General features: G+C 49.9%; 3 protein-coding genes across 9 annotated transcripts in view; all 3 read left to right on the top strand.

Moving 5' to 3' along the window:
- LOC123588897 (Snf2 related CREBBP activator protein) overlaps positions 1-3,135 on the top strand; it is a 35,860-nt gene extending 32,725 nt beyond the window's left edge. For all 4 annotated transcript variants that reach the window (XM_045460272.1, XM_045460274.1, XM_045460273.1 and 1 more), the window contains one exon: positions 42-3,135. In XM_045460272.1, the coding sequence (XP_045316228.1) occupies positions 42-2,732 (2,691 nt within the window). In that variant the 3' untranslated portion in view covers positions 2,733-3,135. The remainder of the gene's footprint in view (positions 1-41) is intronic.
- A 40-nt stretch (positions 3,136-3,175) lies between these two features.
- Positions 3,176-11,299, top strand: TMEM265 (transmembrane protein 265). Of its 2 annotated transcripts, none has more exons than XM_045460293.1 (3): positions 3,176-3,718; positions 4,746-4,916; positions 11,159-11,299. In XM_045460293.1, the coding sequence occupies exons 2-3, from the start codon at positions 4,749-4,751 to the stop codon at positions 11,297-11,299; spliced, it is 309 nt and encodes a 102-aa protein (XP_045316249.1). In that variant the 5' UTR covers positions 3,176-3,718; positions 4,746-4,748. The 2 variants fall into 2 exon arrangements, with proteins under 2 accessions (XP_045316249.1, XP_045316247.1); XM_045460291.1 differs by lacking the exon at positions 11,159-11,299 and adding an exon at positions 6,404-6,897 and having other exon boundaries at positions 3,487-3,718.
- PHKG2 (phosphorylase kinase catalytic subunit gamma 2) lies at positions 11,274-20,321 on the top strand. Of its 3 annotated transcripts, none has more exons than XM_045460280.1 (10): positions 11,274-11,385; positions 11,787-11,899; positions 16,327-16,502; positions 16,778-16,832; positions 17,887-17,952; positions 18,044-18,207; positions 19,118-19,208; positions 19,301-19,454; positions 19,527-19,652; positions 19,754-20,321. In XM_045460280.1, exons 2-10 carry the CDS (start codon positions 11,805-11,807, stop codon positions 20,045-20,047), a joined length of 1,221 nt encoding a protein of 406 aa, XP_045316236.1. In that variant the 5' UTR covers positions 11,274-11,385; positions 11,787-11,804; the 3' UTR covers positions 20,048-20,321. The 3 variants fall into 3 exon arrangements, with proteins under 3 accessions (XP_045316236.1, XP_045316235.1, XP_045316234.1); XM_045460279.1 differs by having other exon boundaries at positions 11,327-11,457; XM_045460278.1 differs by lacking the exons at positions 11,274-11,385; positions 11,787-11,899 and having other exon boundaries at positions 16,209-16,502.
- The last annotated feature ends 21 nt before the right edge of the window (positions 20,322-20,342 follow it).

Here is a 20,342-nt window from a genome sequence, read left to right as displayed (position 1 = left end):
CTCCCTCTGACCACCCACTGTTTGGGCTCTGTTGTTGGTAGGAGCAAGTGGAAGCTGCCCGCAAGGACCTGGACCAAGCCAAGGAGGAGGTGTTCCGCCTACCCCAAGAGGAGGAGGAGGGGCCAGGGGCTGGGGATGAGGTTTCCTGTGGGGCTGGTGGAGGCAGTCACCGGCGCAGTAAGAAGGCCAAGGCCCCTGAAAGGCCAGGGACTCGCGTCAGTGAACGTCTTCGTGGAGCCCGGGCTGAGACTCAAGGGGCAAACCACACTCCTGTCACATCCACCCATCATACCCGCAGCACTTCCACACCCCCACGCTGCAGCCCTGCCAGGGAGAGAGTTCCCCGGCCAGCACCTAGGCCTCGACCCACTCCAGCTTCCGCTCCTGCTGTAATTCCTGCCCCAATCCCTGTTCCAATCCCTGCCCCAATCCCCATTTCAGCCCCAAATCCAGTAACCATGCTTCCTGTTCATATCTTGCCTTCTCCTCCACTTCCCTCTTCACAGATTCCTCCCTCTTGTTCTTCTGCCTGTACCCCTCCTCCTGCCTGTACACCTCCGCCAGCTCATACTCCACCTCCAGCCCAAACCTCTCTCTCAACTCCTTCTTCCCCTCTCCTGCTTGGTCTACCTTCTGTGCCTGTCTCCCCCCCAGTCACCAACCTCCCCTTGGGCTTGGGGCCTGAGACAGAACTGTGTGCACAAGCATTGGCATCCACCGAGTCCCCGGAGCTGGCTGATATGGCCAGTTCCGAGACTTCCCCACTTACTCTTGTGCCCCCTAAGGATCTGTTGCCAGTTGCTGTTGAGATCCTGCCTATGTCAGAGAAGAACCTTTCTCTCGCCTCTTCTGCACCTAGCCCAACCCTGGAGGCTGACAGCGTCCCCAACGGTCAAGAGCAGGAAGTGCCAGAGCCTGCTGAGGGGACCATCCTCACAGTGCTGCCTGATGGTGAGGAGGTGCCCTCCTGTCTGAGTGAGAGCAATGGGCTGGAGCTCCCACCTTCAGCAGCATCTGATGAGCTACTTCAGGAGCCATTGGAGGCTGACAAGAGCTCAGAAGAGCTGGTGGAGGCCCAGACCCCAACCTCCAGCCCAGAGAAGCCACAGGAACTTGTTCCAGCAGAGGTCGCAGCCCCATCAACCTCATCTTCGGCCACCTCCTCACCTGAGAGTCCTTCACCTGCCCGGCCCCCTCGGCGTCGCACCAGTGCTGATGTAGAAATTAGGGGTCAGGGGGCTGGTCGGCCAGGGCAGCCTCCAGGCCCCAAAGTGCTTCGCAAGCTGCCGGGACGGCTAGTGACTGTGGTAGAGGAAAAGGAACTGGTGAGGCGACGGCGACAGCAGCGGGGAACTGCCAGCACCCTAGTGCCTGGGGTCTCTGAGACTGGTACCAGCCCGGGAAGCCCATCTGCCCGCAGCATGTCGGGGCCAGAATCCTCACCTCCCACCGGTGGGCCCTGTGAAGCTGCTCCCCCATCCACACTGCCCACCCCAACCCAGCAACCCTTCATAGCTCGCCGTCGCATTGAGCTGGGGGTGACTGGTGGGGGCAGCCCAGAGAACGGAGAAGGGGCACTTCTTGCCATCACCCCTCCTGCTGTGAAACGTCGGAGGGGGAGGCCCCCCAAGAAGAACAGGTCTCCAGCAGATGCTGGGCGAGGGGTGGATGAGGTACCTTCATCCACCTCTAAGGGAAAAACCAATGGGGCTGACCCAGTCCCTGGGGCTGAGACCCTTATTGTTGCGGAGCCTGTCCTGGGACCCCAGCCTAGTCCTGGGTCCCAGCCTCTTGGACCCCAGCCAATTCACAGACCCGAGCCCATCATCCTATCACCTGTGGAGAAAAGAAGGCGTGGGCGCCCCCCTAAGGCACGAGATTTGCCCATTCCTGGGACCATTTCCTCTCCAGGGGATGGCAACTTAGAGAGCCGGACACAGCCACTCCCGCTACCACCTCCCCTGCCACCACTCCCACCACTCCTAGCCTGTCCCACTGCTACTGTCGCCAACACTGTCACCAATCTCACCATTTCAACGTCCCCACCCAAGCGGAAACGGGGTCGACCTCCCAAGAATCCACCATCACCTCGGCCCAGCCAGCTCCCTGTCTTGGACCGTGACAGCTCTTCTGTCCTCGAGAGCTGTGGATTGGGGAGGCGGCGGCAACCCCAGGGCCAGGGGGAGAGTGAGGGTAGTTCCTCTGATGAGGACGGAAGCCGCCCCCTCACCCGCCTGGCCCGCTTGCGGCTTGAAGCAGAGGGAATGCGGGGGCGAAAGAGTGAAGGGTCCATGGTGGTGGCTGTAATTCAGGATGACCTGGATTTAGCAGATAGTGGGCCAGGCGGGTTAGAATTGACACCTCCTGTGGTCTCGTTAGCTCCAAAACTGCGCTCTACCCGGCTGCGTCCAGGGTCTCTAGTTCCCCCACTAGAGACTGAGAAGGTGCCTCGCAAACGGGCAGGGGCCCCAGTTGGCGGGGGCCCTGGGCTGGCAAAGCGGGGCCGCCTACAGCCCCCGAGTCCCTTGGGACCTGAGGGTTCTGTAGAGGAGTCTGAGGCTGAAGCCTCAGGCGAGGAAGAGGAAGGGGACGGGACCCTACGTCGCCGGCCTGGCTCCCGTCGACTTGGTGGGGCCACCAACCAAGGGGACCAGCGTATCCTGCGCAGCAGTGCCCCCTCCCACCTGGCTGGCCCTACCGTTAGTCACAGAGGCCGCAAGGCCAAGACGTGAGTGGGCTGCCCCTCCACCTGGGCTTTCCGCCATGGCCCCTCTCCCTCCACAACCAGGCCTGACTCTGTTAACCACTACTTGAAGTCTTTTGAGGGGGAAAGCCTCCAGGGAGACATAGGGGCCTTCTCCCTTCTTTCCACCAAAGTAGGGGGTAGGCAACTGGTTGTCATGGAAACGGGGCTCTTCATATACCCCCTTCCCTTCCACCCCACAAGGCTGGGCAGTGTTAAGGGTGGCAAGATAGTCTCTGTCCCCACCCCCTTGTACTTGATTCCCCAGCTATCTTTCACAGCCCCCACCTTTAGGGGAAGGGGGAGGGGCTTCTTCTCTACCATGAGTTTTTTTTTTTTTTTTTTTTCTTTTTTTTTAAGAAGAAAAAATAATAAACTTAGTTTCTGTATGAGCATCCGCGTAAGGAGGCTTCTGATTTTCTGGTCTGGTGGAGGGTTGGGTGGGAACTTGGGCATCGTTTTCCTCCTCTCTCTTGTTCTTGCCAAAACCCTAGTACCTGATCTCTAACCCAGAATTATGTGTCTTTGAGGTAGAAATCACCCAAGAGGAGGGAAGATTGGCAAATCTGATCTGGTAGGGTGTCTTTCCCTAAAGTTTCAGTTTTAAGTCACTCCAACTCATACTTTTTCTCTCCTCCTATTCCCTTAGTTCTGGACTTTCCCTCAGAGCTCTCTGATGCCTCAGATTTTCCCCTGCTTTTACTCCTCTTGCTCAGGTGCTTTCACTCCTTTTCCAGAAGGCAGGCATCCTACCTCCAGTTGCTCCATCCCCCTTTTGCTTCCCTCCATCTAGCCAAACTAGTTTGAGTCAGCCACACCCCATTCCGAGCTCCTGGGGCTTTTCAGGAGGTGGCTGGCCACCCAACCCCACCCCTGGGCTTGGCTTGGAGACCTGAGTCAGCTCCTTCTCCACCCAAGCCAAATCAAACCTGAGGCAGGAGCCGAAACTCACAGTCCCTCAAGGCCTATAGCCAGGTAAGAGCCCCTGTTCATTTTTACGTTTCCTTTGATCACTTCTGGACCCTCTCTTTGCATTCCCCCCCAATGACTACATCTGTGTTTACCTCAGCAGTTCTTTTCCCATACCCACTCTTCAGCCTTGTGGTAGAGATTCTTTGCACTCTTCTTATCTTGCCTTTCCTCTTTCCATCTATCCTTTGTTACTTGTGTTGAGAGAACTGCAAATGGTTCTGTTTTGTGTAGGATGTAGGGGGATGGTTGGAGATGAGGGTGGAAAGGTGGTTTGATGCCAGAGCTCAGAGGACTTGAGAAGTTAGGGGAATGAGACATGATTAAGCAAGGCATCGTTATGAAGGTTTCTGTGTGGGTTATGAGGTCAGACTGGTCCTGGGTTAAAATGGAGAGTAGAGGTAGCAGGGAGTCAGCATAGCAAAAGAGGCCCTGATTTACACAGGTAAGGATTTTCTGGTGTTCAATGTCCTCAGCTATAAAGAGAGCTTGAATGGATAATTTTCCCCTTCCTTTCCCCCATTCCTGTGTTGTCATCCACCGTGTTTTCACATGAAATGATTGCTTTGCTTAAAGTGGGGTATAGGGCTTAGGGTGCTATTTTGTGACCCCTCAATATTCAGGGGCAGCCTCTGAGGAACTTCAGGAAATTTTAAGCCCTCTGAAATACAGTTTAAAGTCAGTGACTTATATAGTCTGATTACTAGCAGCTTTTGAGATGGTTTTTCTCCTGCTTGTCAGTGTGCTCCTGTCATTTTCCTTTCCCCTACATGTCAAAACAGCAAAACAGATAATGCGATATTCACACCAGCTTGCCTTTAAAGGCTCCAAATCTCAGGCTGAGAAAAAAGGATTCCGGCCACACATTTCCTCTCTTGGTCTATGAGTCACTGGAGGAATTCCGCATAAGGCAGCTTACCTGACAGTTGGGCTAGGTCACGAGGACAGATCAGAGAGAGGGGTGGAGTCTGAGCACGCCAGGCCAATGGCTCAGTTGTTGGGCTTACAAGTACCTTGACTGTATCGCCCACAGGTGATGGAGGACGAGGAGAAGGCAGTGGACACCTTGGTGAGCAACATGGAAGCTGCTCATTCTCCATCCCCCATCCGCTGCTGCTGGCTCCGCCTCCGCTACCTGGCAGCTACTAGCATTATCTGTGGCTGCTCTTGCCTGGGAGTCGTGGCCCTTGTGTTTGCCATCAAGGTGAGGAATGCAATTCCTATGGGAGCAGGGGGGTGGGTGTAGTTAGGCAATGGTTTGGTGTATCTGATCTGTATCTACAGTGATCACGCAGTTACTAAGTACTTGTCAGAGCTTGGCTCTGGGCCTGCTGTCAAAGGGCTCACCGTCTAATGAAAGAGAGAACTGCGAAAATGGATAATTATGACTGGAATGCAGGTCATCAGTACTGTGACAGAGGAAATACAAGGCATTTGGGGAGCTAGGGAGTGTACGTACGTGTGATTACATACATGTGTATAGTAGAGTAGGTGACAGGAAAATAACCTTAGGGGATGAGTGACTAAAGGTGAAAGGGCGTTCCAGGTAAAGGGAACAGTGTGTACCTGGACTATTAGTTCTGCATGACTGGACCACTGAGGAATAGTGACAGATGAAGCCAGAGGGCCCAGATTCCCAAGGGCTTCCAATGCTGTGCTTGGAGTTTAAACTTTATCTTCAGAGTACTGAGGAGTACTTTTTTTTTTTTTTTTTTTTTTAACGTTTATTTTTGAGACAGAGACAGAGCATGAACGGGGGAGGGTCAGAGAGAGAGGGAGACACAGAATCTGAAACAGGCTCCAGGCTCTGAGCGGTCAGCACAGAGCCCGATGCGGGGCTCGAACTCACGAACCGCGAGATCATGACCTGAGCCGAAGTCGGCCGCTTAACCGACTGAGCCACCCAGGCGCCCCCTGAGGAGTACTTTCAAGAGTTTTTGGAGAGGAGAGTGACATGGTCAGGTTTGTGTTTCAGTGAGATCTGCTCTCAAGGCCTGCATGGAAGATGGATTGGAAGGGGCAGAACTCGAGGCAGTTGAGCAGTGATTAGAGTGATCTGTAGCAGTTGGGAAGAAGCTGTGGAGTTTTGGAGAGGGCTTCACCATTTCCAAACACCTAACCAAAACTGCACATGGACCTTTTGAAAGGTCACACGGGATAACTTAAACATCATGCTGGAATTTTCTCAATCCTAGTTGGATTTTAATTATCAGAAACTGTATTCTTATCATCGTGAGAATTTCTGGGCTTCATTAGGTCAAAACCATAAACAGAATCCTTAATAATGAGAGAGTTGAGACTCATAGGGCTAATACGAATGGAGTGTTGTTTGACTGGACGTGGAGGTGGGGGGGCGGGGCTAAATACTCCAAGATAGCTCGTTGTTTCTTGCCGAGGATTCCAAATTCTGAATGAACCTGGGATGAGTAGAAAAAGATAGGGAATAAAAGGATTGAAAAGTACTTTCCCATATGTGATCTTGTGAGCTAACAATGGCTACTTGGAGAAGTACACAGAGCAGAGTGGGTACTTGCTTTGCAGATGAGGTTTGAGAGATAGACATTGGAAAGGGAGGTTAGGGGTTTGGGTGTCAGGTTTTGAGCCATGACAAGGATGGAGGATTGGTGTGGGACAATGGGTACTTTGGGTCAGAAGCAGGGGGAGAACCTAACCAAAAACCTGCCCCCACAGGCGGAAGAGCGGCATAAGGCAGGCCGGTCCGAGGAGGCAGTGCACTGGGGGGCCCGGGCCCGGAACTTCATCTTGGCCAGCTTTGCCGTCTGGCTTGCTGTCCTCATTCTGGGCCCTCTGCTTCTGTGGCTGCTCTCCTACGCCATCGCCCAGGCTGAGTGACCCTGGGTGGCCTCTGCTGAGAGTCAGCGAGACCTCCTGGATCCTGCAGTGCGGCATTGCTAGGGTCTGGGGCGAGCAGTGGTCCTTCCTGTCTGGAAGGATGGTGCCTCTCTCAAAGGGCTTTGGAAGAGCTCTTCTAGACCTTTCTAAAAGGAGGCAGCAGCTGAGACTGATGAGGGGAGGCCAGCCTGCTCTGTTCTTTCAGTGCCCACCACCCCCTAATTCCCCCAGCCCATCACATCCTAGGGGCCTCAACCCAGAGGTGGGGTTGAAAACCAGGCCTGATTTTATTAGAATTTGTTTTGTAATAAAAAGCTTTTTTAGTGGTGAAATGCTCCTGTCTAATTGTTGTTCCCCTACTTTCCCCGGGTTCTTGGCGAGAGCCAGACTGGACATGTGACCGATGGCAAAATCTGCATTTCCCTTTACCTAGGCACTCCGAGAGAAAGAAAGGATTTTTTTTTTTCTTTCTCTCCACCCCCTCCCTTCTCCTGGTGGTTTCCCTTCTTGGAAACACCCCAGCTTCTCCCGTGCACATCAACAGAGACCCTGTGGCCAGATAGGAAGAGTAGTAGCAGCAACCACTATTTACTGAGTGCTTACTATGTTCCAGGCTGTGTTCTAAGCACTTTATATTTCTTAACTCCTTCAGTCCTCACAGTTAATCGATAGCAGGTACCATTATTTACATTTTATAGCTGAGGAAACAAGCACCCAATGTCACCCAGCTAGTGAGAGGCAGAGCTGGGATTGAACCCAGATAGCTTGCTTCCAGAGTCGAAAGAGGAATGGAAGGGTTGGATAGCAGTCACAGGTAAGTCTCTGCCCTGTGTGTGAGGCTTTGTAGGATTATAATGAATTTTCATATCTTGGGCCTCATGGTAATCTTAAACATATTTTATTTCAAATTTCAAAGTATACATGCAGGAAAATATCCCAAGCAAATACAGAGTTTATAAACTAACGCAAAGCAAACATCTGAAAATGACCATTCAATCAAGAAATTGAACATTGCCTTTACTCCAAAACCTCCTTTATATCCCTCCTAATACCACTCCCTTCCTTTTTTTCCCACAGGTAACTACCATTCTGATAAGTTTTTTTTTTTTTAAGTTTATTATTTTGAGAGAGAGAGGGCATGAATGGGGAGAATGGCAGAGAGAGGGAGAGAGAGGATCCCAAGCAGGCTTTGCACTGTCAGGGCAGAGCCCAATGTGGGGGTCAAACTCATGAAACTGAGATTATGACTTGAGCTGAAATCAAGAGACAGACGCTGAATCGACTGAGCCACCTAGGCACCCTCCATTCTGATTTCTAACAATGGAATTTAGTCTTGCCTGCATTTAAGCATTGTATAAATGGAATCATATGTATTCTTTTCATATCTGGCTTCTTTAACATTGTTGCTGAGATTCATTAATATTTGATTCAGCTATAGTTTTCATTACTGTATGGTATTCCATTATATGAATATATTACATTTTATCCATTTCCTGTTGGTGGACTTTTGGGATGATTACAGTTTCGTGATATTATGAATCATGCTACTGTGGACATCCTTGTACATGTCTCTTGGAGTACATGTGCTCTGGGAATTGAATTTTTGGATTATTTCACCATAATTTAGAGACCAGCAGAGCACGTAAATGAATTAGAGATATTTGTTGCACACCGAAGAGAGAAGATTAAAGAGAAGAAGGGGCACATGATGGTTGTCTTCAGTGTTCTGAAGTGCTCCAGGAAATAAAAGTGAAGAGACTCTATTGTTGGTCCCAGAGGTTAGAGTTACAGCAATGGATAGAAGCCATACCTAGGTCACTGGTGGTCAATCTTGTCTTCACAATAGAACTGCCTGGGGAGCCTTAAAAAGTACTTAATGCCTGGGCTTTTGTCCCTAGGGATTCTGATTTAATTGGTGTAAGCTGCTGCCTGCACATCAGTATAACACATTTTAGATTTCATAAAGAAACTTTTTTAAAGGTAATATTTCATTAATCATTTTCAGTTTCTAGAGGAAACTATCCCATTCCCCCAAACTGATTAAATGAGGTCTTGCTATTTTTTTTTATTTATTTTTTTTTTTTGATGTTTATTTTTGAGAGAGACAGAGACAGAATGCGAGTGGGTTGGGGCAGAGAGAGAGGGAGGCAAAGAATCCGAAGCAGGCTCCAGGCTCCAAGCTGTCAGCACAGAACCCGACATGGGGCTCGAACTCATGAGCTGAGAGGCCCAAACCAAAGTCGGACGCTCAACCGACTGAGCCACCAGGGGCCCCAAGGTCTTGCTACTTTTTAACTCAATTTTGAAAAATTTCAAGCCTACTGAACAAAAGAATAGTACAATGAACTCATGTGCTCTTCACCTAGATTTATACTTTTTTAACATTTCACATTTGTTTTAGATCTTTCTAAATGCACAAACTGTTATTGTGGAACCATTTGAGAGTAAGTTGAAGGCCCTTCTTTCCTAAATACTTACAATTTAAAAAAAAATGCTTATTTATTTTGAAAAAGAGAAAGCAAGAGTGGGGGAGAGGCAGAGAGACAGAGAGAATCCCAGGCAGTTTCCTTGCTGTCAGTTTAGAGCCCAATTTCTTGAACTGTGGGATTATGACCTGAGCTGAAATCAAGAGTTGCTTAACTGGCTGAGCCACTCAGGAGCCAGTGTCAGTTTTAATGTAAGTATGGTCCCAGATTGTTTTTTAGTTCAATTTGTTAGATTCATTACTGTCATCCTTAAAATGTTTGGTTGAGGTATAATTTATATGAAGTAAAGTACACAGATCTTAAGTGTGCAGCTTGGTGAACACCTCATATGAAGACCTCTATATAATCACCACCTAGGTGAGTAGAACATTTCTAGCACATCAGAAGGCTCCCCCGTGTTCCTCTCAGCCTCATTAATCTTTGTGTTCCTGGTTTTGACCAGTGGAAATTCCTTCAACTTGGTTCTTGTGTCCTGCTATGTCTCCACATTTCTTCACTTACTTTCTGGCCCAAGCCTGGGAATTGGCCATTTCTCCCAAGGAGTCCTGGTTCCTTGAACTGAGGACTATTACTTTAAAATGACTAGAGTAGAAGTGCCTGGGTGGCTCAATCGGTTAAGTGTCTGACTTTGGCTCAGGTCGTGATCTCACGGTTTGTGAGTTGGAGCCCTATGTAAGGTTCTGTGCTGACAGCTCAGAGCCTGGAGCGTGCTTCAGGTTCTGCATCTCCCTCTCTCTGTGCCCTTCACCCACTCACGCTCTCTCTCTCTCTCTCTCTCAAAAATAAACATTTAAAAAAATTAAAACGACTTAGAGTAGCTGTACTCATTCTTCTGGGATGTTATTGCTTTTAGGCCCTTTTAGAGATTAGAGCTAGAACACATCTAATTTTATCTGTTTTAAATCTATTTTTTAAGTCATACGATTTTAATCAGTCATAAGGTTCTTTCTCCCCTTTCACCATCCCAAATTCCAAATTCCCACAGGAAGAAACTTGGCTGCCAACTACATCAACATGTTTATTCATTTGCCCAATTTCTGAATAATTATCCCATTATGCTATCAAACAGCCTACTAAAGTTAAGTTCAAGGTTTCTTTGTGATTTTGTTCAGATTGATGGTATAAAGTCAAAGTACTCAGTTAAAAAGTTACTTGGATTCGTTTTTCTCTTCTATGGTTGTGATCCCAAAGTGACATTTCTAAGATAGTTGCTAAAGATTAAATGAATTCATTCTGTGCCTTTTTTTTTGCTGGAACATAACCTCCACAAGGGTGAGGACTCCCCCCCCCCCCCCCCCACTGCTGATAGTCTAGCGTTTAGACGCTCAGCAAATATTTATTGAATGAGTAAGTGAATGCCAGGGTTGAGCTATGCACTGAAAAGGCTTATGAAGTAAGTTGCTCCAGGCAGTATCACACACAATTTGGCAGACTTAGAACAGAGTGTGATAATCCCCCAAGGCTTTTAAGGAGGCGGTGGTGGAAGACTGGGAAATGTATAACCCCAAATGGTGAGCAGGAGGGCTTTGGAGATACTGAAGAGGCGCAGCAACCAGAGGACTAGGAAGCCTCTTCTGGTTGACAGGCTCTGACTCGTCCACGTCCTCACCCAGTGGCACGTGGGGGTCCAAGCTGCATGCTCTGAGCATTTTTTTTTTAAGTGTTTACTTTTGAGAGAGCAAGTGCACAAGCGGAGGAGAGCCAGGAGACAGATGATCCTAAGCAGCCTCTCCACTGACAGCAGAGAGCCCAATGTAGGGCTTGAACTCACAAACCCCTGAGATCATAACCTGAGCCGAAGTCAGATGCTCAACCGAGCCACCCAGGCGCCCACTCCAAGCCTTTTAAAAGCAGGGAAGTGACTTCTCAAAGCAGGCATTCCTGCTGCCAGGATGCCAATATAAAAGTTTAAAAAAGAGCCAAATTCAGATAGTGATGCTAGAAGGAAAGGAAGGGGCCATGACCAAGTCCGGGAACCGGAGACGCAGCTAGTCCCGCGACCCAGATACCCAGAAGCCACGCTTCCGGGTAAACCTAACTTCCGGGTACCGTTGGAAGCCTCCAAGCCCTCTAGACAACGAGCTCCGCCCCCTGCTGTACCCAGCAGATCCTGTGCACTAATTGGCTGCATCTGAAGCCCCGCCCTAGCGTCGCAGCCTCCGGTAACTCCAAGCTCCAACGCCCGCGCCAGCCTGGGGACTCCCCGCTTCCTATTGGACTACGAACTTCCAATCGGAAGGGATTTTGAAGCTCAGTCTTCAGGCGGCGCTGACCACTCGCCGACAGGATGGGGGCGGGGCCTGAGGTCGTTGCCGGCGCCGCCCTGGGAGTAAGGTAAGGAACTGGAGGCGAACCCGGGACAGAGAGGCTTCGCGTTGACCCTGGCTTCTCTCTCATCACCCGCCGGTGAGCCTGCGCGAGACCCCACGCCCCCTCCCAGTGCCCGCCCAAGTGCGCCTGCGCAGCAACAGCCACCTGCCCGTGTGCCCCTTCCTTTCTTCCTTAGCACCTTTTCCTTTCCCCTCCCCCGTCCCCCTCCCTGCCCTGCCACCCTTCCCGCCCCCTAGGCCCTTTCGCAGGGTCTCCCCAGTCCTGATCCTTCCCCCACCCCGTCCCTATCCCCCAGGATCCTGGCGCCCCAGCCGCAAGGGCTGCGCCTCCGCGAGCCGCGATGTGTGTCCTCCCAGAGCCTGTGGGCCTCACTGCCCTCCCTACCCTCCGTTTCCTCCACACAGGCCCCCACCACCTTCAGAATGACGCTGGACGTGGGGCCGGAGGATGAGCTGCCCGACTGGGCAGCGGCCAAGGAGTTTTACCAGAAGTACGACCCTAAGGACGTCATTGGCAGGTGAGGCTTCATTCAGCCAGAGAGACAGAATTCCAGAGAGATGAGGTCCTAGCCAGAATACAGGATTCCATTTGAGGGCTGGATAGTTCTAAATGGGAAGGAACAGTGGTTAGTGGAGCAACATTTGGTGACTAAACTCTTTTTCTGAGCCAACCTCCATTTTTTCCAAATTCACACATTTATGTGTTCAGCAAGCATAGTTGAAGTAACTTACTGTCGGCCAGACATGAAGCTAAGCACAGGGAGGGTAGAAGAGTTGTTTGTCCTCCAAATGAAGTGACTGAAAGAGACACAAAAAACGTTCAAGTAGTATCAGGCTGTGTAAATAGTGTGATGGGGCTGATAAAACCACAGCTTCCCCCTAAAGGGGGATATTTGGGTCTTGAAGGATGAATAGGAGTTCAGCATGCAAAGAATAGAAGGAAGGCCTCACTTGGAAGGCAGCTATGCTCACCACTATACCACCAACGCTGCACGGCCCAAGGAAGGCCTCACTTGTAGAGACAGTGCAGATACACTTACTCATCAAAGATTTCCTAAGCATGTATAGTGTGCTGGGTGCACTGTGTGAGGCACTAGGAATACAAGACCCACAGGTTTTCTGTTTGCCTGGAGTATATGCTAGTGGTAGAGATGGAGGATAAACACAAAAACAAGATAAACGTCATCATATGCTGGGATGATGGAATGAGAGTAATTAATGGGACTGAGACTTGAAGGATGGGAATGAACAGCTTGTGAGCTGAGATAGGATATATTTGGGGCAGAGGGAACAGCACATGCAAAGGCTCAGGCTAGAAAGCGCCTGTTCAAGCAATAGATAGAAGATCATGGTGGCTAGAATGTAGTAAGAGTGGCACAAGGTGGAGGAAATTAAGTTGGAGAGGTAAATAGACATTAGGTTATGTAGGGATTTATGCCATGATAAGACATTTAGATTTTATTCTAGTGAAATTGGTGGTTTCAAACAGGGCAGTAACATGATCTGATTTACATATTTTTGATTTGGGGGTAGGAACTTAAACTTTCCATGCCTCAGTTTCTCCATTTAGATTGGTTTATAAAAATAGACCCTACCTTGTAGGTTGCTGTGGGGATGGAAAGAATATGATGCACTTAAAAAAAAATTTTTTTTTCTTTACATTTATTTTTGAGAGACAGAGTGAGTGGGGGAGGGACAGAGAGAGAGGGAGACACAGAATCCGAAGCAGGTGCCAGGCTCTGAGCAAGCTGTTAGCACAGAGCCCGACGCAGGGCTCAAACCCACTAACCGTGAGATCATGACCTGAGCCATCGTCGGATGCTCAACCGACTGGGCCACCCAGGTGCCCTGATACACTTTTTTTAAATGTTTTATTTATTTTTGAGAGAGAGTGTGCGAACAGGGGAGGGGAAGAAAGAGAGGGGGACAAAGGATCTGTGCTGACAGCAGCAAGCCTGATGCAGGACTCGAACTCACGAACTGTGACCTGAGCCAAAGTCGGACACTCAACTGACTGAGCCACTCACGTGCCCCTTAGTATGATACTCTTAGAACACTTCCTGGCATATGGTAAGTGCTCAACACAAATGTGTTATTACATTTAAAAAAGGTTATTCTGGCTCTTGTGTAGAGAATGGATAGGAAAAGGACAAGAGTAGATGTGTAGAGATCAGTTAGGAAGCTACTGATGGATTCAGGCTAGAGATGGTGATGTTTAGAATAGAGGAGCGGTGGTAGAGATGGGGAGAAGTGGATAGATTTAGGTGATGATTTGAAGAGAGACTTGATAGTTTCCTGAAAGACTGGTTACGGACCATGAGGGAAACGGAAAGAAACAAGAGTAACGTCTCAGGTTTGGATTTGAGCGCCTGAGTACGGTTTACTGAAATGAAGAAGTGTGAGAAAGATCAGATTTCTGGCAGGGGCAAGCAAGTCAGGAGTTCCATTTTGGAAATACTAAGTTTTGAGATATCTACCTGGAGCTGTCAAGTGGGTACATGTGTCTGGAATTGGAGAGAGAGCTGGGCTAGAGCAAAAAATCAGAGGCGTTAGCATATAGATAGTAGTTGGTGAGAAACTAGAAACGAAAGGGGGCCTAGGCTTAGGCCCTGAGGCCTGTCACCATTAAGGGGTTACAGAAGGAGGAGTCAGTAAGGGAGACTAAGATATAAGATAGCACCTGTGAGTTAGAAGTAAAAGCACAAAAAGAATGTGCCTCTGGAAGGTTGGCATAGTCTGCTGTGACCCATGCTGCCCAGGCCAGGAAAGCAGACAGGGGTGTGGCTATTAGATTTGTTCAGACTCTTTTAAAATATATCACATGGAGATGTCACAAAGGCCTTTGGGATCAGGAATTCTGGAGAGGACTCAAGGTTCGAGACAGTGCAGCAGGAGCCAATTGCACAGTTGGTATTTAAGTCCCCTGGGACTGGTTGGAGGTCATCAGGGGGGAGAGAGTGTCTGGAAGAGAAGTGAACTGAAATCCAAGTCCTAAGCTGACATAGGGTTTCAGGACTAGATAAGGGAGGATTCACCGAGGCTGGAAGAACCCTTAGGGAAGGACAGTGTTTCCACTGCCACAGGGTACAGAAAGACCCATTTTGGAGAAAGCAGGTCAGAGGGTAGGGCCCCTGTCATCTCATTCTGGCATTACAGTAGTAGCATCATCCCTGGTCTCCACTGTCTTTTCCCTGCATAGTAAATTACCTGCATACTTTTACTGAATGGCTTTTCCCAGAGTACCAGTCTATTCATGTATAAAGGCATGAAGCTTTAAAAGAGCTTGATGCATTCTAGAAATTGATAAGTTGTAAGTCACTGAAATTAAGATTGAATAGCAGAGTAATAGCCAAAGATGAGGCTGAACAGAAACTGAGACCATTTCTGAGTGATGGGTGAAGGAACTGGGATTTGACTTCTATCTTGTAATAGGGATGCAGTATGGAGAGAAAAAAATTTTAAGTGCACTCCACAGTTAACTATAAGGTTGGAATTCTTAGGTCTCATTTCAAAAGAGCACAGTTGTTCTAGGGGGTCCCACTAAGGAATGAGGGAACTGTTAGGGAATTTAAGCTGGAAAACTTCAGCAATGAATGACAGGATTCTTATGACAGGACTGTCATAAGAAGCTCATTCTGGAAGCAGTGTGGTGGATGGGTTGCAGTGGCTGAGACTGGCAGCAGGGAGATCAGTGGGGAGGCTGTTAACAGCTATGGGGGTGGAGAAGTAGGAAACAGAATTGAAAAAAAACACAGAATGGAGTGGACTGGTTGCATGTGGTGGATTGTGAAGGAGAGGAAGAAGCCAAGAACTGTACCAAGATTTCTAGCTTGGGAGTCTGGTTGAATGGCATTGCCATTTAGTGATCAGGAAAGTGAAACTGTGAAGTGGCCAAGACTAAGGCAGTAGGTGTGGGGAGCACTGCGGCAGCTGGACAGGTCTTGTCCCACTTAAGATGGGAATTCATTTTGAAAAGAACAAGAATACGCTGACCAAACAGCGCACCTGGCCAGAGGGTCAATAGTTTATATCTCTTGATGGAACTAGAGATGTGGTTGACAGGCATTCTAAGCAAAGGGAGTTACATAAGGGCAAGGAAGCCTTGAGAGCACGGCAGTAAAGTTATGTGGAGGGCAGCCAGGGAACCAACATAGGAAATGTGGTGTGAGGGCCGATCTTGGAGAGATTTGCACTTAGCCTGAGGTACTTGTAGGGTCATATGCAATTGGTGACAGATTCCCAGCAATGAAATACCTGTCTAAGACTTTCTCTTCACCATGCCAAATGGGCTTTTCTGCTTCTATCTCCTTAATGTTTTTCAACATCTCTTCAAGATGTTTTTGGCCACGTTTCAGAGCCGGCAAAGTGGAAGCCCAGAGACCTTAGGTCATTAGGTTACATGGAGGTTAATTAGTGGCAAATTTGGGGCCTACACCAAGGTCTCCTAATTCACAACTTTGGTCTTCCAGTCAGTGGTCCAATATTTATTTGGAGCCCCTTGCACTTGACATATTTTAGGAGAACTTTGGGATTTGGGTGGGGTAATCAGCGAAGTGTGAGTAAAAATTGGAGTGAGGTTTAGGTCATTTCTTCCCACTTTCTCCTTGTGGGGTTCCAGGGCAAGCAAGAGGCAGGCTCTGGAGCTCAGTGTGGAAAAGACTTGCCTAGGCTTATCCACGGAGGGAGTGGCAGAAACTGGGTTCAAACCCAGGACCTCCACCTGCCTTCTCTGTGAGATTTGTGTTGCACCTTGCTGGGTATCCAGGTTGCTTGCTGAGGCTACTGTGAAGCTACTGTAGATCAGAGCGAGCTCCTCGGGAGGCAGCCTTGTCGCCCAGATGGATCTTCGGAATCTGGTGCAGTGGGTAAGAGGATGCCGAGGCACCACTCTGCGTGAAAATGACAGAGCAGGAGGCCTGACTCTTGTGCTGTCTTACTCTGGCAGAGGAGTGAGCTCCGTGGTGCGCCGTTGTGTTCATCGAGCTACTGGCCATGAGTTTGCAGTGAAGATCATGGAGGTGACAGCTGAGCGACTGAGCCCCGAACAGCTAGAGGAGGTGCGAGAAGCCACGCGGCGAGAGACGCACATCCTTCGCCAGGTCGCCGGCCACCCCCACATCAGTGAGGCTGCCTTCCCTGCTCCTGTTAGCTGACAGCCACCTCCTGCTGGCCCTGCCCATAGCCCCGTTCCCCCCACACTGCCTCCATGCCTCTGCTCCCTTCATCATGGCTCTGCTCCACCTCAAAGTGTGGCCAGCCTTTGGGTCCCTACTGCCTCCTTTTGGTTCTCCTTCCTTCCCAGTAACAGCCCACTGCCACCTTGGGGTGGAAAGCCCCTATAACATGCATCCGCTCCTTTCCATCTCCGTATTTCTACCTTTCTGCCTCTTTCCCAGTCACTCTCATCGATTCCTACGAGTCTTCTAGCTTCATGTTCCTGGTGTTTGATCTGTGAGTATCTCCCTGCCCTGATCTGAGAAGCCTCCTCCTCCCCTGCACGCGTGGCCCCAGCCTGACAGCGCAGTGGGCTAAGACTACCTTGCTCACACCTTCCTGTGCTCCTGGCTTTGGCCCCTCTCCCTGGGTGCCCTGATTGGGCAGGTTCTTCCAGAATGTTAGTGACCAGCCAGTTAAAAAGGGCCTTCATGACCCAAGGGGCCACTGTCCCAGTCCCCCATGGTCGAAAGGTTAGCAGGGCAGAAAAGGCTGTTTTAAGAGCTGGCCACTTATCAGCAGGTTCTTGCTCATCTGTCTCTCGCCGTTTAACACCCTACCACCTTACATGGTGTTGGACTCTGCCCGTCAATTCGTTTTCTGGGTAGTCTGAATCTGAGTGTGAGATGTTAGAAAATATAATGTAAAGCAGTGCAAAGGTACCTCAAAAGAGAATGGTTTAAATAGCAAATATTTAAGAGAGACCCTTGGAAAAAATTCACAAAGTCTTCATACAGAAATGACCCTCTGCAAAAGTTGGCGGGGGGGGGGAGGTAGGAAGTGTCTGTTACCTCATCACACAATGTTGCAAAACACTGATAATGCCCCCAGTCAACTCCGGATTTCAAGGACTGATGCAGAGTTGCAGTTAATAACCTCAATTTTTAAAGACAATATAAAATAAGCAAAATTCAAAATAAAGTCCTATTCAATTTTTTACTACTGTTAACTGTAGAATTTTGGTCATGGTCTAGATTCACTTTAAAAGGTCTTCTTCAAGTTTACTCTTACATAATAAGGGCCTCCTATAAAATAATTGTTGCAAGAAGGTACTTATTCTTGCTAAAATAACCGTCTCATGGCACAGTGCATATATTTCAACTACCAATCCCCTGGGCCAAGCTGCCCCGGGCATTCAGTTCGCTCTTGGAGCACTCTGTCTCAAGACCCTTTGTTTGTCTAAGAGGAATCTCTTTACTGGCCTCTTCCGTGGTATCTTCTGTGAGCCACTGGCTTATTTTCTCAGCCGCTTGTAAGGTACACCTGCCTCCCAATCCCTCCTATCCCTTAGGATGCGGAAGGGAGAGCTGTTTGACTATCTCACAGAGAAGGTGGCCCTCTCAGAAAAGGAAACCAGGTAATGGCTGAGCCTGCGGCCGGTGGGGTGAGCAGGGGGCGGGGTGGGGCTGGACAGGGAGAAGCAGAGGAGGAGACTGCACCTCCCTCAGGTCCATCATGAGGTCTCTGCTGGAAGCAGTGAGCTTTCTCCATGCCAACAACATTGTGCACCGAGACCTGAAGCCTGAGAATATTCTCCTAGATGACAATATGCAGATCCGACTTTCAGATTTTGGGTTCTCCTGCCACTTGGAACCTGGCGAGAAGCTTCGAGGTGAGGGGTCCTGGTGCCCTAAAAGGCTTGGGAGGGAAGGAGACCCAGACCTGAGGCTGGTTAGCTGGGTCTGATAATTGAGTACCCAGGTAACCAAGCAAAGAGGAGAAGACAGTGAGCATTTGCCAAGTATCCTCTAGGTGCAAAGCGTTGTATGTATCTCACAGTGGGCTTCCTGATCTGGGGTGGGGATGGGTGGAGAGTCATTTTCAAATGAGGTAGGCCTAAGGTTTCCTGGAAGTATGCCATGGAATACAGTTTGGCAGTTGCTGGGATGCAAGAATTGGTACCTGAAGTGATAGAAGCAGCTAAAAATAATAGGATCAATAATAGGATCAAGTCGTGGAGGGCTGTGCTTTTAGGAGTCTAGACTTGAGCCCGAGACCACAACGGGGAGCCAAGGAAGGGTTTTAAACAAGGGACTTACTCAGTATGTGCCTTAAGAAATCCTATATTCCCACTCGTTCTCCTTGGTTTGAGTGGTGATTCTGCCACACAGAATAGAGTTTATAGGAGGAGGAGTCCACTTGGGCAGAACGGAACGTAGAAAAGATTGAAGTTTTGCTTTCCATTTATGTTATACATGTAAAAACGTGGCACAAAGTTGTGTAAGGAGTGGGTAGGTTGGGTTGCAGGTGGCAAATGATATGCTTGGGGAAGACTTTGAAGTCCATCCAAAAATGAGGTTTTCCCCAGGAAGGCCACCAGGAACCTTGGTGGGTATTTGGGTTGTGCAGCAAGGTTAGGGTCTAGTACTGCCCTCAGTGGAAGGCAGGCAGGAGCAGAATGGGAACGCTTACGGTCCTGGCAGCATTGAGGCTCCAGCAAAGGTCTGGAGTTAGGGGCCCTTGAACAGGCCCTTGAGTTAGGGGTCTGGTGGCATCCATCAATCTCAGCTCTCTCTCCCCAGAGTTGTGTGGGACCCCAGGGTACCTAGCACCAGAGATCCTTAAATGCTCCATGGATGAAACCCACCCCGGCTATGGCAAGGAGGTCGACCTGTGAGTTTATGGTCTCCCCGCTTCCTTTCTCCTTTGTGTCTTGTCCTTCAACACATTTGCCTAGCCCTGCCTGACTCTGGTCTCTTTCCCAGCTGGGCCTGTGGGGTGATTTTGTTTACACTCCTGGCTGGCTCGCCACCATTCTGGCACCGACGCCAGATCCTGATGTTACGCATGATCATGGAGGGCCAGTACCAGTTTAGTTCACCTGAGTGGGATGACCGTTCAGACACCGTCAAAGACCTGGTGAGCTGGGGCCATGAGAGGGTGAGGAAGGAGGCCCAAGAGCTGCCTCTCATGCTCTGGGGTTTCCCCTAGATCTCAAAGCTGCTACAGGTAGATCCTGAGGAGCGCCTGACAGCTGAGCAAGCCCTACAGCATCCCTTCTTTGAGCGCTGTGAAGGCAGCCAACCCTGGAACCTCACCCCCCGCCAGCGGTTCCGGGTAAGCCTGAGAGTGTCAGCGTCTGGGCCTGTTCCTCTGTCCCGTGATCATTCTCCTATGGTGGATGCCCCACTGGAGCTCACATTGCCTCTCCTTCCCAGGTGGCAGTGTGGACAGTGCTGGCTGCTGGACGAGTGGCCTTAAGCACCCAGCGTGTCCGGCCGCTGACCAAGAGTGCACTGTTGAGGGACCCTTATGCGCTGCGGCCGGTGCGGCGCCTCATCGACAACTGTGCCTTCCGGCTCTATGGGCACTGGGTGAAGAAGGGTGAGCAACAAAACCGAGCAGCCCTCTTCCAGCACCAGCCCCCTGGGCCTTTTCCCATTATGGGCCCTGAAGAAGAGGGGGACTCCGCTGCTATCACCGAGGATGACACCATGCTGGCACTGGGCTAGCATCTCAGCCCAGGGGAACCCCAGAAAGCAGGACTCTCCCGGAGGAGGATTTTTATCATTCCAGCCCTTACGGGCTCTGGCCTCAGGCCCCCCTGCCTGGCCATGCCGCCACTGATATATGACCATAAAGACCAGCCCTGTACACCTGTCCCCACCAGCCAGGGCTTTGGGATCAGAGCTAAGGTGGAAGGGCACTGCTGCTCGCAACACCATGCCTAGCCTTGTCAATGCTGCCTGTGCTGCACCTGCAATAAAATCTGCTGCACGCCCGAGAGAGCCAGTGCCCTATGTCTGC

The sequence above is a fragment of the Leopardus geoffroyi genome, chromosome E3 (genome assembly GCF_018350155.1).
Source record: "Leopardus geoffroyi isolate Oge1 chromosome E3, O.geoffroyi_Oge1_pat1.0, whole genome shotgun sequence".
NCBI lineage: Eukaryota > Metazoa > Chordata > Mammalia > Carnivora > Felidae > Leopardus > Leopardus geoffroyi.
The sequence above is the reverse complement of the archived record's forward strand: the minus strand, read 5'-3'. Positions and strand labels throughout refer to the sequence as shown.